Source organism: Chelonia mydas, chromosome 1, assembly GCF_015237465.2.
Source record: "Chelonia mydas isolate rCheMyd1 chromosome 1, rCheMyd1.pri.v2, whole genome shotgun sequence".
NCBI lineage: Eukaryota > Metazoa > Chordata > Testudines > Cheloniidae > Chelonia > Chelonia mydas.
In genome coordinates, this window is record NC_057849.1 from 323,736,804 (window position 1) to 323,752,740 (window position 15,937).

General features: G+C 41.7%; 1 protein-coding gene across 3 annotated transcripts in view; it reads left to right on the plus strand.

Moving 5' to 3' along the window:
- The window catches only part of CCDC146 (coiled-coil domain containing 146), a 128,871-nt gene that overhangs the window by 81,500 nt on the left and 31,434 nt on the right, over nt 1-15,937 (plus strand). For all 3 annotated transcript variants that reach the window (XM_037889208.2, XM_043552065.1, XM_043552073.1), the window contains one exon: nt 13,899-13,956. In XM_037889208.2, the coding sequence (XP_037745136.1) occupies nt 13,899-13,956 (58 nt within the window). The remainder of the gene's footprint in view (nt 1-13,898; nt 13,957-15,937) is intronic.

Genomic DNA, 15,937 nt, shown 5'->3' on the forward strand with positions numbered 1-15,937 from the left:
ACATAAGGACTCCTTCAAGAGGCCAGCACCAACCCTGACTCCCTCGATACCAGCTCCTCCAGTACTGCCCATGCTAGAAGGCCAGGAGCTTAGAAAGCCTGTGGATCACCCAGCTATACAATCCCCAGGACTGGCAGCTATATCACAGCAGAATGTTCAACAGCCCACCTTGCTGGTACAGATAGGGTGACCAGACAGGAAGTGTGAAAAATCAGGACAGGGTGGAGGGGGTAATAGTCGCCTATATAAGACACAGCCCCAAATATCGGGACTGTCCCTGTAAAATCAGGACATCTAGTCACCCTAGACAGAGCACATTCCTGCTCTCAAAGGACATCCTAGTCCTTCAAGAACCTGACTGTCCTCTCCTGGCAGGTACCAAGAGGAATTTCCTGACAGTACCATTAGCCCAGCCAATAGCTCCATGCCTCATGCACATGCATGTCCTCCTGTACTGACCCAACCTCTGGTTCCGGTGACACCTTCAGTACTGACGTGACCTCTGGTACCACTGCAGCTCCTCCACTTCCTCACCTCCAGAAATGGGCGAGGATACTTCTTCAGATTCTGAGGTTTCTGTTTAGTGTACCACAAATCTCCCATTGAGACCTCCCTCCCTTGAAATCTACTTGGAAGAGGAGCTTCCAGAAACTTGCAGTGATGAATCCATGACCCACAACCTATACCCCATCCTCCCTCACATTGGGCTTTTTGGAATCCTTGGACCAGATATGGTGACCTGTATTACAGAGCTCCCTCCAGCAGGAGGTCCCACTCAGAGGAGTATCTTCTGGTACACCAGGATCCTGCCTTCTCCTCTCCTCACATGACAACACTCTGAGGAACATGATCTGGGAGCTGAAGAAGAGGCACCAACATATAATTCCCCCTGGATGAGGCAGTGATGCCTCCTCCCCCATTCTGCACAGATGACTTTAAGGTCTTTTAGGACCTTATGAAGAGGATAGCAGAGTCCTTACAAATCTCCTTAAAGGAAGTGCAAGAACCCCAACACAGCCTTGCAGGTATCCTTCACTCCTCTCCTGAAGGCAGGGTTGCCTTGCTTATTGGTTGCAATCTTCTGGGCTTCTCAGAGAGGTCCAGAACATGGCTGAAGATCATCTTTCTTTTGATGGCCATAAGCTCTTCATTGACGTCACTGAGTCCCTCCACTCACTGAAAGAGGGTTGCTCTCATCTGCTCCTTGGGCATTGATGCTCCTGACCTAAATGAAATATAGCAGATCACAGACAGCCCAGAGATCTTGTCCAGCTCAATACCATACATATAAAAAACCTGCAAAAATCACATAGGAAGAAGCTTAGGTACCAGAGGAAAAATCCCTCTTACCATCACCCCACCAACCTTTTCTACAAAGCAGTCCTTTTTGTCATGAGCCTGCAGATCTCAGACATGGATCCATGGGGTTCCCAGTTGACTGATGCCTGCTTGCTACCAATTGACTGGGTGGAGAGACCATGAAACCTGAAGCCACATCAGGGAGGCTTCCCTTGGGCCCCAAAAGGAGGAACACGAGAACCCCTGATTGGTCAGCACTTCCTATTTAAACCCAAAGAGAGGCACATGAAGTTGTCTGTGCAACGGGGTGAATTCCTGGCTGGCTGCTGCATTGGACCCTTCTTTTTCTTCTGACTCCTGAGCCCCACTTTCCTGACTTGTTCCTGGATCCTGCTTCCCTGCCTTGCTTCTGGTTCCTGTTTTCCTGACCTGTTCCTGATTCCTGCCTACCTGCCTTGTTCCTGATCACTGCCCCTGGTCTCTGACTCGGGTTCCGGCTTTCATCCTTGGCTTGACTCCTGGATCTGATACTTAGCTCAACTCCTGGCTCTGACCCTTGGTTTGACTGCCCAAGCCCCAGCCATGACACTTCTGATGGTTTGGTTGAGAGCCACGAATCACTATCCCTGGACACTGTGTTCATAACCCTTTCCCCCTATGCAGATCACCTTTCCCATTTCAGACCATCATGGGATCAGATCATGTTGGACAGATGGATGCTAGAAATCATTGCAGCAGGCTACACTATTTGCCTCATCTCCATCCCCCCCTACCTTCCACCCCTCTCAATCCCCTTTTGGGGACCCTTCTCATAATTTAGTGTTATAACAGGAAGTTCCGTTCCTCCTTTTTCACGAGGGGGCCTTCATATCAACTTACTCAAACTCGGAGCTGTCCGAGATGTATGCAGCCACTTCCTACCCTTCATACAAGTGGTCAGGATCATGACGGATGACAGAGCTACCATGCGGTGTATAAACCACAAAGAAGGAGCAAGATCACCATCCTTGTGCAGAGTCAATAAAGCTTTGAAACTGGTGCATAACTTGCCACATTGATATCTCAGCAACTTACCTACTAGGTCTTCAGAACACTCAGTGGATATACTGAGCAGATATTTCTGCCAACACCGTGAATGAGTGTTTAGTAACCCAATCCTATGGGAAATCTTCTTCACCTGGAGCTTCCGAGTGATAGACCTTTTTGCACCCTCAACCAACACAAAGTGCTGCAAATTTTGCTTGAGGGATGGTCTGAGCTCCGATTCTCTGGGAGAATTCCTGGTGAAATCATTGCAGCTGTCTCCACTCCCGGTCGCAATTGCTGCTCTGCGCTTTCCCACAATCACCATTACTTCTCAAATTCCTGAATAGAGTGAAGTAAGAGAAAGCTAAAACTATTCTCATAGCTTGGCTGAGGCAAATATGGCTCCTAAATCTGATTTGCTTGTCCCTGCAATCACCTCTTCACCTGCCTCTAAGTTTGGATCTTCTGATGCAGGAATCCAGAAAACTGAAGCACCCCAACTTCTCTCACCTATATTTCAAGGCCTGGCTCCTGGATGGCTTACAAATCAACTGCTCATCTGAAGTTCACAATGCTCTGATGATTAATAGAAAGCCACCCACTAGTAAGTACATTTCCACAAGCGTAGCAGGGGATACTGTATGTATTGCATAGAACAGATTTTTTCTGCCAATTCTATATCTTAATTACTTTCTTTTTAGGTAATTTTGCTCTAAGAGGAAAAGGCACCTGGAAAAAGAAACAAATGGATGTGGGGAGAAATGAGGGAACATCCTGGGAAGCATCTGGAAAAAAATTATTTGTTAGGAGATAACCAAACCACTTGTATTTTCCAGAAATAATTGTTAAATTCAATATTTATCAAAACTCACCAATAAGTCACAACTGCGCTGTTCAGAATATTTGGGTTTTGACCTCTTTCTCCCAATATCTTCTAAGTATTTCATCAATTTCATATCACTTTTACAGTGATGGTATATTTTAAATTTGTGTCTCTGGATGATATTTTCCTCCTATATATCGTCTCTCGTTACAGAAAAGCATTTTTCCATGTCCTACAGAAACAGACCTTGTGTATTTTTTGTTTCTGCTGTCTCTTTCACACTTTCTTTTCGTGTGAATTACATACAGTATCTTGCTTGATTAGAAATATACTTTTCTGGATTAGTCACTCTCTGAGAAATGTACTGTAAATGGTAATCAGAAGCTTATTGTTATTTGTTTATTCAGTGTATGGGGCTAGAGTGGGGTCTAAAGAGCATTATGGGATGGGAGTGAAGAACTGCACTGATACAAGCTCCTGGAGGCATCGTACCTCAGTGAGGGAGTGCACACATCAGTGTCAGCTAAACCTTTTTCTAGGGGGCAATCTGTGCTTCCTACTCTAACAGAGTACTCCAGCTCTATTCCTCTCCCAGAGTACAAGGGCCAAGATTGTGCCTAGCCTCTAAGCAGAGGTGCAGGAGTGGAAAAGGCTCTTAGTCCTGTCTGTCTGCCACACACGTTCCTCAGGGTATGAATGCCTAGGTACCATGTGTGGTATCTGATGTGTACCCAAAGCAGAATTTAAGGCTGCTCTTTATGTGATGTACACACCGATGCTTACAGGCATACATATCTGCAAGTGTCAGTCTTCATATATGGGTTTGTGGGTAGGGAGAGAGGGTGTTGTTGTCCAGGAATGAGTGGGATATGCAAACTGGGCCGGGGGTGGGGGTGGGGGGGAAGAGATGGTGCAAATGGGGTAAGTCTGGTGGAGCAGTGAGAAATCAATGGGGTTGGCTACAGAAGTGAATTAATATGTGAATGTGGGGCAGGAGTTAGTGAGCATATATGGGGGAGCAGGAGTAAGTGAGGTTGTAAGTGGGGAAAAGCAGGTAAGGGGTGTAAATGCATGCATGTACCCAAAGGGGCAGGATTGACAACTACCATTTGTGAATGGCTATGGGAATGTGGGGGAGAGTGAGTGGTGTTATGAGTGGCCAGGACAGAGTGGTGTGGTATAGTTAATGAGTGAAAGTTCATATAAACTAATGTAGGATCGGCATGTATGTTAGAATGTTTAATATGGTTCGTCACAGTCTCTTCAGATCAATACATGCATTGCTAATGTCACAGTACAATGAGTGCTGTGCTTTAGACCCCTTTTAGTACATATCAAGTGCACCCTTCAAGAGACAGGCTTGGTTTCCATCACGTCTCTGTCGGGTGGAGCCCTGCAATCCAAACCACTCTTGGACTGGATCTCTGGGTTAAACTTCACACAATCAACTGTACTTGGCACCTGCAAGAAAACTTCTCTTCAGAAGTCTGTGACCAGCAGCTGATTGAAGTGACTCAAAACAAATATATTGTTTATTCACCTGACGGCATAGAGCAAACAGGGAAAAGGGATAAAACTATGCAAACCCTATATGCCTGGTTCTTACCTACACTTTATTCTTTCCTTGCAAATGTTGAGTAAGTTCCACTCAGCCCAACCATCCTTACTCCAGGGCTGGGTGTGACAGTCAACCCCTCCAGCATTCTCTCGCTCTCTCTCAGGGTATGTCTACATTGCAATTAGACACCTGCAGCTGGCCCATGCCAGCTGATGTGGGCTCTTGGGGCTCGAACTGTGGTGCTGTTTAAGTGTGGTGTAGATGTTTGGGCTCAGGCAGCAGTCCGAGCTCTGGGACCACCTTGCAGGGTCCTAGAACCCAGGCTCCAGCATGAACCATAACATCTCTATTGCAATTCAACAGCCCATTAGCCCAAACCTGGGAACCTGAGTCAGCTTGCATGGGCCAGCTGTGGGTTTTTAATTGTTATGTAGACATACCCTGAGACTCATGTTCAGCCATTGCTGTCTGCTCAACACCTCTCCTTCATAGACTGAGGACTTCAAAGGTTTAGTATCCCCGTTGATCCCAGGTTCAGGCCTGGGAAGAATAAACCTTGCAAGTCTAGTTGGAGCCAGGCAGATGGGTATTCCCCAGTTAATAGCTTCCTGAATGTTTCCTCAAGGACCCTTTGTATTCTCCCTTATGGTACCTTATCTTTGTAGTCAGGCAGGATAATATCAAGCATCTAAACTGCAGTGCACATGATAGTCATAAAATATAATACAGATAACTCCCTCATTCTTCATAGGCAGAAATAAGAATGTCTCCTTTTTGCTACCAGACTGAACAGAAAGTTAACTATTTTCTACACAGAAAAGAGAACAGAAAGCAAATCAGCATTCATTTCCATGTTGAGGGGAAAAGCTAGTCCACAGCCTAATCTAAATGTCAACAAGTCCTGCCACTGCAGCATGGGGCATCTGCTGCAGGCCAATTATATTAAAAAAATTGGATGTCCTGAAATCTTCTAGTTGGTAAAGACCTCTGATTTGATACCATACGTCAGAGCAATTATCAGATAATCTTGTCAGTATTTAAAGATGTTGGGTTTTTACTTTCTATTTTATAACTATTTTAAAGAATTTTCAGCTTTTTAGTGTAAATCTAAATCTGTTTCCTGTAGCACCTTACTTAGTGTCAGCATCTTTTCACCGAAGTTCCATGCTCAACTTGTCATAAAGGTATTAGATTAAAGGAGGCTAAAATTATGGCAAAGGAATATTTTTTTCTTTAATCAAATGGTATTGATGAAATTGACTTTCAGATGTAAGCCACAATGTACAAAACCTTACTAACAGGTGATAAATTAAGGGGAAGGTAATAAAATTTAGTCTTGGCACAATTCCATGCAAGGCAATGGAGTTGCTTCTGTTTACAGCCAGGGCTGTTATGGCCTAATAAACAGTACAGAAAAAATACCAGATGAATAAAGGATCAGGGAAGCATTCAGCAAAGATCAGCCCTAATCTAATGTAACTTTTCTGTCTTGGTATGAGGTTAAGAGTTCCACTTTTGTGGGGTGAAAAATGAGAAAAAGTCTCTTTTCTTTCCTAGACCATGACAGAAATAAGAAGTGAAACTAATACGATACAAATTGTATTCTAAATAGTAATCAATTTAATTGAAAAAGGAAGGTGTATAAAATAGACAAGATTTATGTGACCATATTTTCTTTTGCAAATAATTTCCATTTCAAGCATAGGGGCTAATTCTATAACCCTTACACTGAGTAACTTCTTAGTCACACAAACAGTGCCACTGGAGTCAGCGGGGCTACTCACAGAAATACTCCTCAATGTGAGACAGGGATGCAGAATCAGACCTGACATTTTGTACAAGTCTGGAAAATTCTTTAACCTCTGGCAATTATTTCAGGATTAGCCATTCAGTTTAGTGTAACTGATTTAAAGGCAAAGTGGTAAGCCTTTTCTATACTTTCCTACTACGAACTTTTCATCTGGTGGAGTTCAAGGTAAGGTTGTTAAAGACAGCAAGTAAGTAAGCCTGAACAACTAGTCCCTTGACTGTGTTCTTCAGCATGTGCAAGCTAAGCATATTTTTAAAGTCTTCCAGAAATCTCATGCTGGTGTCTTGTCATCTCTAATACATTCACGTTATGGACATAGGGCCTGTTCCAGGGAAATGCTGAACACCTTCTGTGGACTGTTGAACACTCTCAGCTAAAGTCAATGGCAGTTGAAGTGCTCAGCACCTTGCAGGATTGAACTCAATGGCTTAAAATGTTCTGTTCTGGTTATTGTGTTTACTGATTAACTAAAACAGATCTCTGTTAACAACTACCATTTATATTTCCTAACCACTCGTGAGTTTATTTTTGTATTTTTATGGCATTTATGGTATTTTTGTATTTTTACAGTTTGCAGCTGTAGACATCTCTCAGGGTAAAGTCTGGAACTTATTTCAGTTAAGTGTGTGTGTGTGTTTAAACAAACTATATCTACATTAGTTTTGCATGCATTTGTAGTCATTGGCATGAAAATGAATAAAGTAGCATGAAAAACAAGTGTCTGCATTCTCTAACACAAATGCTTAGGCTTAAGGGTTCTGTTCTTTTTGATTGTGTATGAGTTGTTCTGGTTGCCAAAATGATTAGGGTTATAAGCATGTAAAAATGAAGAACAGATTCACCAAAGGACATTATAGAAAACAGAATTAGAGAGTCTGATGCCTATTTCCTTTGTATATTATTTTAATCTGTGTAGCACCAGCAGTATGCTACATGTTTTACAGACAGTTATGAAAATTAGGACCTGACTCAAACAGATTACAATATACAGAGGCTAAGGCTAAACAGTAAGGCTAAAATTACAAAGGCTAGAGGGTAAGGCCAAACAATAACTTTTAGAAAAGTAAAAGAATACCGTTTGAGAATAATGAAGCCAGAGAGAAATCTTAGACTTATGCAACTTGAAATAAACAGCTAAATCATGAGTGCACATGTAATGTGTATATGAAATTAATATTGTAAATGAAGTATTTTAAGTTTGACTCTACTTCATCTTAGGATTTTAATTTTTTAAAATTTAATATTTTAAATTAAATTTAATATTTAATATCTCTTCTCTTATTCCTTCTCTTGTTCCTGGAATTGCTTTTCGTGAAAGCAGTGGGCATACTCAAGGGAATTATAACTTTTGTGTTTGCAACCCTCTGTTGCCACAGAACCTGAGGTATTAAAATCCTTTAACCTTAAGATGACAAAGCTTTTGTTGTGAACTTACAATGGTACCAAAGGAATCTGTCCTCATGAGAGAAAATTGTGATGAGAAAGGAAAATTGTGCCAACTTCTTTCTCCCCTACAGTTTTAAGATTGTCTTTGTGATCCTCCTGGGGTGATTTTAAAGAGGACACTCCCTGGCCTAGCCAGCTAACAAGCACTGCAATACCCATTTAATTAGTTTTGGTGGCAGCTAAATATAGATGTGGGTACATTTTCAGAATGGGGATTTCAGTAATGCTGTTGTGATTATGCAAGCCCAAGCAATTCTACTAGATATCCAGCTAAAGTGCCTCAGGGTTGTAAATTCCCCTTATTAGTTATGTATTTAGACAACCCCAATAACTCAGCTGTGTAAGTGAAAATATTCATTCATTTGTGTTCAAATAGCAAAGTACCCCCAAGGGAAAATTATAGGGTTCGGTTGTGGCATTTGGGCGCCATAGTAGGGGGAGCAGTACAGAGCCCCACCACAAAACCTGGGGAGAACACACTGGCTGCTACACCTGTCTACAAGGGGCAAATCTTACATTCTCCCTACCCCTCTTTGGGGTGCTGTGCATTACAGGGGAATACAGAAGGAAAAGTCCCTGTGCCACATAAGGGGTAATGGCAAAGGCTTTTTGCACTGTTTTCACTACACACACTCGCACTGTGCATGGGCCACGTATAGTCTGGCCCACAGTGACTTGTAAAAATAATACTAAATTAGGTCCTAGTTCTTCATGCTTCACTCATAATGGCATAAGTAGTTCCACTGAAGACAATGAAACTGCTCTTGTGCTTAAGTGTTACTCAGCGGGAGCAATGGTTGAAGAGTCAGAATTTAAATACATATTATTATTTTATTTTCTTAAGGTCTGTATCCTGTACTAACTGTTGAGAAAATAATTACAGTATGAGTTGTAATTTTTTCTGTTACAAAGCAATCAACGAAAGATGCCATCTGAAATCTTGTACTATGGCCCCAATTTGTCTTCCTTTCTTTTATTAAATAATCTTATGTCTAGATGTGTATATACTAACACATTCCTACTAATTCATCAGGATGTTCTGACTCACTAGTGCAACAGAATGTTATAGCCATAACCATATGTTTCCATTACTTCCATATCTGAAGAGCAATCAGTTGCGGCATATGAATATCCCGTAAGAAACTTTTACAATACATAACTGATTCCATGTCCAGACAGCAGAACCAAGAAGAATTCTAGCTTCTCAAATAACATAAGATACAGTATAAATAGAGCAAATTAAGCAGATGGGGAAAATTCAGCAAACATCAACTGTAACACACAATTCTACATGTTTAGACTGAAAGTTATTCCTGATTTTGATCGTCTGACCCATAAATTCCCTCTTCTGCAAAAATGCATGGAGGAGAATAAGTTCAAGAGCTATAGCACCTATGAATTTTGTCCCCAAATTCCTGGGACAAAAAATGCTACAGATGTTAGAGAATTATGGGTATCTGTTCCTCAGAACTTTTGGATCCTAAACAGCCTCACTGAGTGACTCTCCTTCCAAGATCACCTCCACCTCTTCCCCCACCCCCTCTTGGCAGTGCCAATTGCCAAGATGCTTTTGGCTGACAAACCATTGCTGTATTTGTTGACTACTCTTAGGGAGCAATTGCAGAGTACATATCTGCACTAATTGGTGAGAGAAATAGTTACAATAAAAGTTATTTTTTCTCTTACAAAGCCAGCAGCTAAAGATGCCACTTTCCTCTTTATAACAACCTGTTACATGCTTGAAGACATATCATGTCCCTGCTCAGTCTTCTCTTCTCCAGACTAAACTGTGATGCACACTATATGATTTTATAAAAGTATTTGTAAGGTATCATTACAAAGCTTATAATCTACTGAGTGTGGTCATCCTATTTGTATAAATGTATCTGAAACTAGAAATATGAAATATAACTCTTGAGGGCCTATTGTAGTTGTGCAAAGTGTGGGCCATTAATGGTGGTTTGGCATCTTGATGGCTCCCATCAACCAGGATAATTGACTGTGGATGGCTCTGTTTGCAGGTAGGCCTTCCTGTGAGTCAGGCTGGGAGGAATGAAGGCTTGAGGGTCTCACAGGACATGTGATCATGTCACCTGAACTGGAATCCATCTTTAACCTGTTGCTTTTCCACTGAGAAGGAGGGGTGGGAACCCAGAGGGACAAAGGATTCCTGCCTTATGCAAAAGATATATAAGGGGGTGGAACAGAACAAGGGTGGGCAGTCATCATGAGAAATCCCCTAGCTACCACCTGAGCTGGAACAAGAGCTGTACCAGGGGAAAGGATTGTGCCCAGACTAGGAAGGCATCCAGTCTGTGAAAGAAACATATTGAAACATCTCTAAGGGTGAGATTTTATCTGTATTCAGCTTCTTACTGTATTAGCATAGATTTGCGGGTTTTATTTTGTTTTGCTTGGTAATCACTTTGTTCTGTCTGTTACTACTTGGAACCACTTAAATCCTACTTTCTGTACTTAATAAAATCACTTTTTACTTATGAATTAACCCAGAGTATATATTAATACTTGTGGGGGGCAAACAGCTGTGCATATCTCTCTATCAGTGTTATAGAGGGCGAACAATTTATGAGTTTACCTGGTATAAGCTTTATACAGGGTAAAACAGATTTATTCAGGGTTTGGACCCCATTGGGAGTTGGGCATCTGAGTGTCAAGGACAAGAACACTTCTGTAAGCTGCTTTCAATTGAGCCTACAGCTGTTAGGGGACATGGTTCAGACCTGGGTCTGCGTTTGCAGCAGGCTAGTGGGTCTGATTCAAATCAGGCAGGGTGCTGGAGTCCTAAGCTGGCAGGGCAGGAAAGCAGGAGCAGAAGTAGTCTTGGCACATCAGGTGGCAGCTCCCAGAGAATTTCTGTGATCCAACCCGTCACAGTAAACAAACCCAGCTTTTTCAGGCTTTCCTCGTAGGTCATGATTTCTAGACTTTTGAAAAAATTAAATGTAGTCCTCTGTGTGGGCTAAGTGAAACAAAGCAGCATTAAAGCAGGACTCGGGGGGTTGGACTAGATGACCTCGTGAGGTCCCTTCCAACCCTGATATTCTATGTTAAACCAGCTGTTTCTGCACGTTATAACTGGAACAAGGGTAATGTACAGACTTTTTCTTTTATCCTCCAAGTGCATATGAAAGTGAGCTTTACATGCTGGGCAGGCTTTAAATGTTCATTTCATAATGACAATCAGGTCATTTTCTTTTTCAAGGTTTTTATGCCACATGTCCCCAGCTAAGTTTAACAGGTAACACAGGTCACATGGACAGCATTCAGAAACAAGCTCTTAATGCTCCAACTCCCATGCCTTTTTCATATATGTTTCATGTCTGATACAAGAACAGTGATCCAGTCAAAGGAAACCTCATGTTTAACCAATGTTTTCCATATTGCTTGGCTAGCTGTCTTAAAGTTCACAGAGTCTAACATTACACAGTCCAACAGAATTATGTTTAATTTCACTTCACATTCACATTCTGGTTTGCTTAAAACAGACAGTATGTTGAGAACATATCTATCTTCTGCATCTGTGATCTTGTTAGTGACTATGCTGATCCCATCACAAGTCTTCAGCTTTTCTTTAATTTCATTTACATGATTATCAAATACTCTTGGCAAGTGGAATGCTGTAGATGGCTCAAACGTGGTGTGATTCCAACATTTCTCAGGTTACATTTTAAATACTTCTTTAGGCTTATACGGTCAAGGATTTCCAGTGTCAGATTCACTGCACAGAAAGCCTCAGTAAGCTTAAAAAGCTCTGTCCATCTATGAAGTTGTTCATCTGTTTGTCTATGAGTTGTTCCCCTCAAACATCTAGACACCATATTTTTGCACGTTTTATTTACTGCTCTTTTCAGATTTCCAAGCCTCTGCTTTACATTTGTGGGATGCTGTCTCCAAATGTTTTATCTCAATTTCCCTTATGACTGTTATCTCCTGGTATGTTGCATGTAGAACAAAATAATAAACCTCCACTTTCATGAAAGATATTTTTGGGATATTGGGCAGATCACTCCCTTGTACTTATGCTTGATATTTTACTCCTCATCATCATCATAGCTGTAGACTAAATCCTCTGTGTTTGCAACATAGCACCATGCTTGTAATGCTGCTAAGGAAGACATCCGAGCTGGTCAAACATAAATATATAATGTGTTTTTAATAGTTACGTGAATTATGTAACATAATTTTATGTAATGCATGCTACTGTTAAAACCACATTTTTCAAGTAGTCAAGTTCAATGCACTTTGTTAAAATCCTGAACACAAAGAAAAATCCCAGACACAAAAAAAGCCATGGACACAAAGAAAAATCATAGTATAAATGACATTTTTTCTTCCACTGTGACAAACCTGCAGCCTTCAATCATAACATATGACAACCATTATGAAGATGACATCAACAGTAGAACATTCACATGGCTGAATAAAAATGACTAGAACCTGAAATCAGTGTCCATGATAGCTGAAACCAGATTTAAGGGTGAAAGTAACATTAAGCACTTACCAGTATGGGGGCTCGAATCCAGGCCCCTGGAAGGGGTGGGGCCTCGGGCAGAAGGGGCGGGGCTGGGGCTCAGCCTCCCCCAGCCAGCCCATCCGGGAGCCCCAAGCCCTTTTAAATTGCTGGCCCCAGGGCAGCTGCCCCTTTTGCCCACACCCTGTTGGTGGCCCAGGGGGGCAAACGGGGAAACAATGTTAAAGCGCTGCCGTGGCAGTGCTTTAAGGAGGGTCCTTAAAGCACTGTCATGATAGCGCTTTAACATCGGCTGGTACAGGCTGGTACCAGCAGCCACTTCTTACTGGTACACTGTACCGGCCTACTTTCACCACTGACCAGATTAAATACAACACTCATTGTACCCACATTACTTTATGGTTGTAAAACATGAGTACTGACAAAGCATCTGGAGAAATAGCTGCAAACATTTGAAAGGAGGTGATTGCACCATATCCTAGGCATGACAAGACTAAATAGACTAACAAATTATGATACCTGTAGAAGACTGAAAGTACATTGCAAAAAGAAAAGGAGTACTTGTGGCACCTTAGAGACTAACCAATTTATTTGAGCATAAGCTTTCATGAGCTACATAAGCTTTCGTGAGCTCACATGAAGTGAGCTGTAGCTCACGAAAGCTTATGCTCAAATAAATTGGTTAGTCTCTAAGGTGCCACAAGTACTCCTTTTCTTTTTGCGAATACAGACTAACACAGCTGTTACTCTGAATCCTGAAAGTATATTGTGTGACTACAATCAACAAAAGCATGCCTGGACAGAGAGGACATGGATGTTCAAGGAGACAATGGTATAACACACTATATAAAACCATCCAGGCAACACCCCAACTGGGTTAAATGGCGGCTCAGAATAGATTTGGTTGGAATCTGTTTATAATCTTGGCCCTACCCATGCTTGGTGTTGGAAAAAGATGATGATAAGCATGCTGATGGTGAAGATAGTCTTTATGCTAAAGTGTACAGTTTTTTGCATGCAGTTGCTAGTAAATGCTCTTCTACAGTTCATCTCCTTCAATATCTATTTTTTTTAAAACCACATGTTTTTGATTTCAGTTTTATTAAAGAGTTTAGAAAGTGCCCTGAGATATGAAAAACATCTCTGAGGTCTCTTTAGGTATCTGTGCTCTAATTCTGTGTTGATATTTGGATTATTCTTTATGCACCAGATTCTGCAATGAAACTTGTACCTATATAATGAAATTTGTTTTTCATACCCTTATAACATCTAGATCAATGTTATGGTAAGACTGACCTAAATTCAGTTTTAAAATGGTATCCAAATTATCACAGATGTTATTTCACATCACTTTTTAATGTTGGATAGCATGGACTGTTAAAGGTCTCTTTTTATTGCTTTGCATATTGTCAATGTGCTGATCTCTATGATGATTTTTCTGTAGTTTACAAGAAGACAAAAGACTCCTGCAACGGGAATATGAGAGAATCCCCAAGCAAGGTGTAAGTATGAAATACACCTCACTAAAAAAAGTCATGTTTTGAGTCCTGTTGGATAGCATGTAAAATAAGAAAACTATGCAGATGAAGATACTATTGTAAAAACTAGAACAGTAGATTTTTGTAACATCTGGAATATGTGGAAAAATCAAGAGGTAGAATTCAAAGGAAAAGCTGTGTTGTATAATTCACTTTTGAGAACCCTAGGACAAACACAAAACATTTAACTTATAAAGACATGTACGGATAGATGTCCTGAGAGAACTGTTCAAATTACAATTCTACTAATTCATAGGGCAAATATTGAAGTAGTACTTCTGGAGGAATTCTACTCCACTCCGTGGTCGCAGAAGTCATGTCATCCACAGATTGCTTTGCTTCTCTGCAGAAAAATGACTTCTGAGGGGAAGCAAAAGGAAGCTGCAAGAGCAGTCACTTACCCCTCCCCAGCAGCCAGGAGTGGCCGGTGGAGACATAAATCATCGCAGGGGAGGAGAGATTGTGTATACATGTGGCGGAGACATCACTCACTACTGGGGGGCAGGGCTGGGCATGCATGCGTATGTGCAAGTAAGCAAACGAGGGTGGTGTAAAGGAGCCTTTTTGTAAATGACATGTGATGGGGCAAGGCCAGATGGCTATAGAAAAGTAGTGGGAGATAGATATATTAGCTCCAGGCTAAACAAATCCCTGGTACCAGGATAAGTGAATGGTAGCTGCTTCAGGTCAGTTAAGACATTTGGGGCCAATTAAGAACTTTCCAGAAGGCAGGGAGAAGCCTAGGTTGATTGGGACACCTGAAGCCAATCAGGGGCTGGCTGAAACTAGTTAAAAGCCTCCCAGTTAGTCAGGTGGGTGTGCATGTCAGGAGCTGTGGGAGGAAGTTGCACTGTTGGAGAGGCTGAGTAGTACACACCATATCAGGCACAAGGAAGGAGGCCCTGAGGTAAGGGTGAAGTGGAGCTTGAGGAAGTGACGCTGCTGGGGGGGGAAGTAGCCCAGGGAATTGTACATGTAATGTTTCTAAAAGATCAGCTGCCATAGCTCATACTATTAGGGTCCCTGGGCTGGAGCCCGGAGTAGAGGGTGGGCCCGGGCTCCCCCCCCCCCACCTTTGTCCCCTGATTAATCACTGGGACTGGGAGACAATAGAGATGGTGCAAGGAAGGATAACTTCTCCTCACCTCCCTCACTGGCTTATGATGAAAATCGCTCAGTAGACTGTGACCCTTGTCTGCAGGGTCACAGTGAGCCTCTGAGGCTAGCGAAATCCGCCAGGAAACGCGAGACCCACGGAGGCAAGGACAGAGCTTTGTCACAGACAGTATAGCCTTATAAATGCTTATGGTGCTTTAGTGATTAGAACTGGTCTAAGTTTTCAGACTGAAAATTTTCCTTTCAAAATGTGCTCCATGAACTGTTTACTTCTGACCTTTCTGGAGACTGTCAGTAGCCAATACAAATTGTGAGTTTGATACCCCAGCCCTCATTTGCTCTTCAGTTCCTATGATTGTAATACTGAGCATATGGCTGCATATATTTGTTGACTAATAACTAGAAATAAAGGATCAAACTTAGCTACATTATTATTAGACAAAGGGTGTTGGGAAATTTCCTCCAGTGCTCCCCACTCTCATTCTCCATCCAGTGTATTGTAGTTTAAATAAATTCCCAGAATTTTGCAGAAGTTTAAAATATTGTGCACAGAATTTTAAAAAATTTGGTGCAGAATCCCCCAGGAGTAAAGTAGTAACAAATTATATTTCATATCATATACTATAATACATATATCATTCAGAAGAACTAATCTTAATCCTTTCTTACAATATTATTCCCTTTCCACAAAATATAAAAGAGGTCTTTATATACTGCTTGCTTTTCTGATCATCTTAATCCTCCCACTGTGCTCAGAATTTATTTTTCTTCCATTCAAACAATACCAGTGGTGTTTGTTTCATGAAATTGCCCATCATCTCATTAAAGG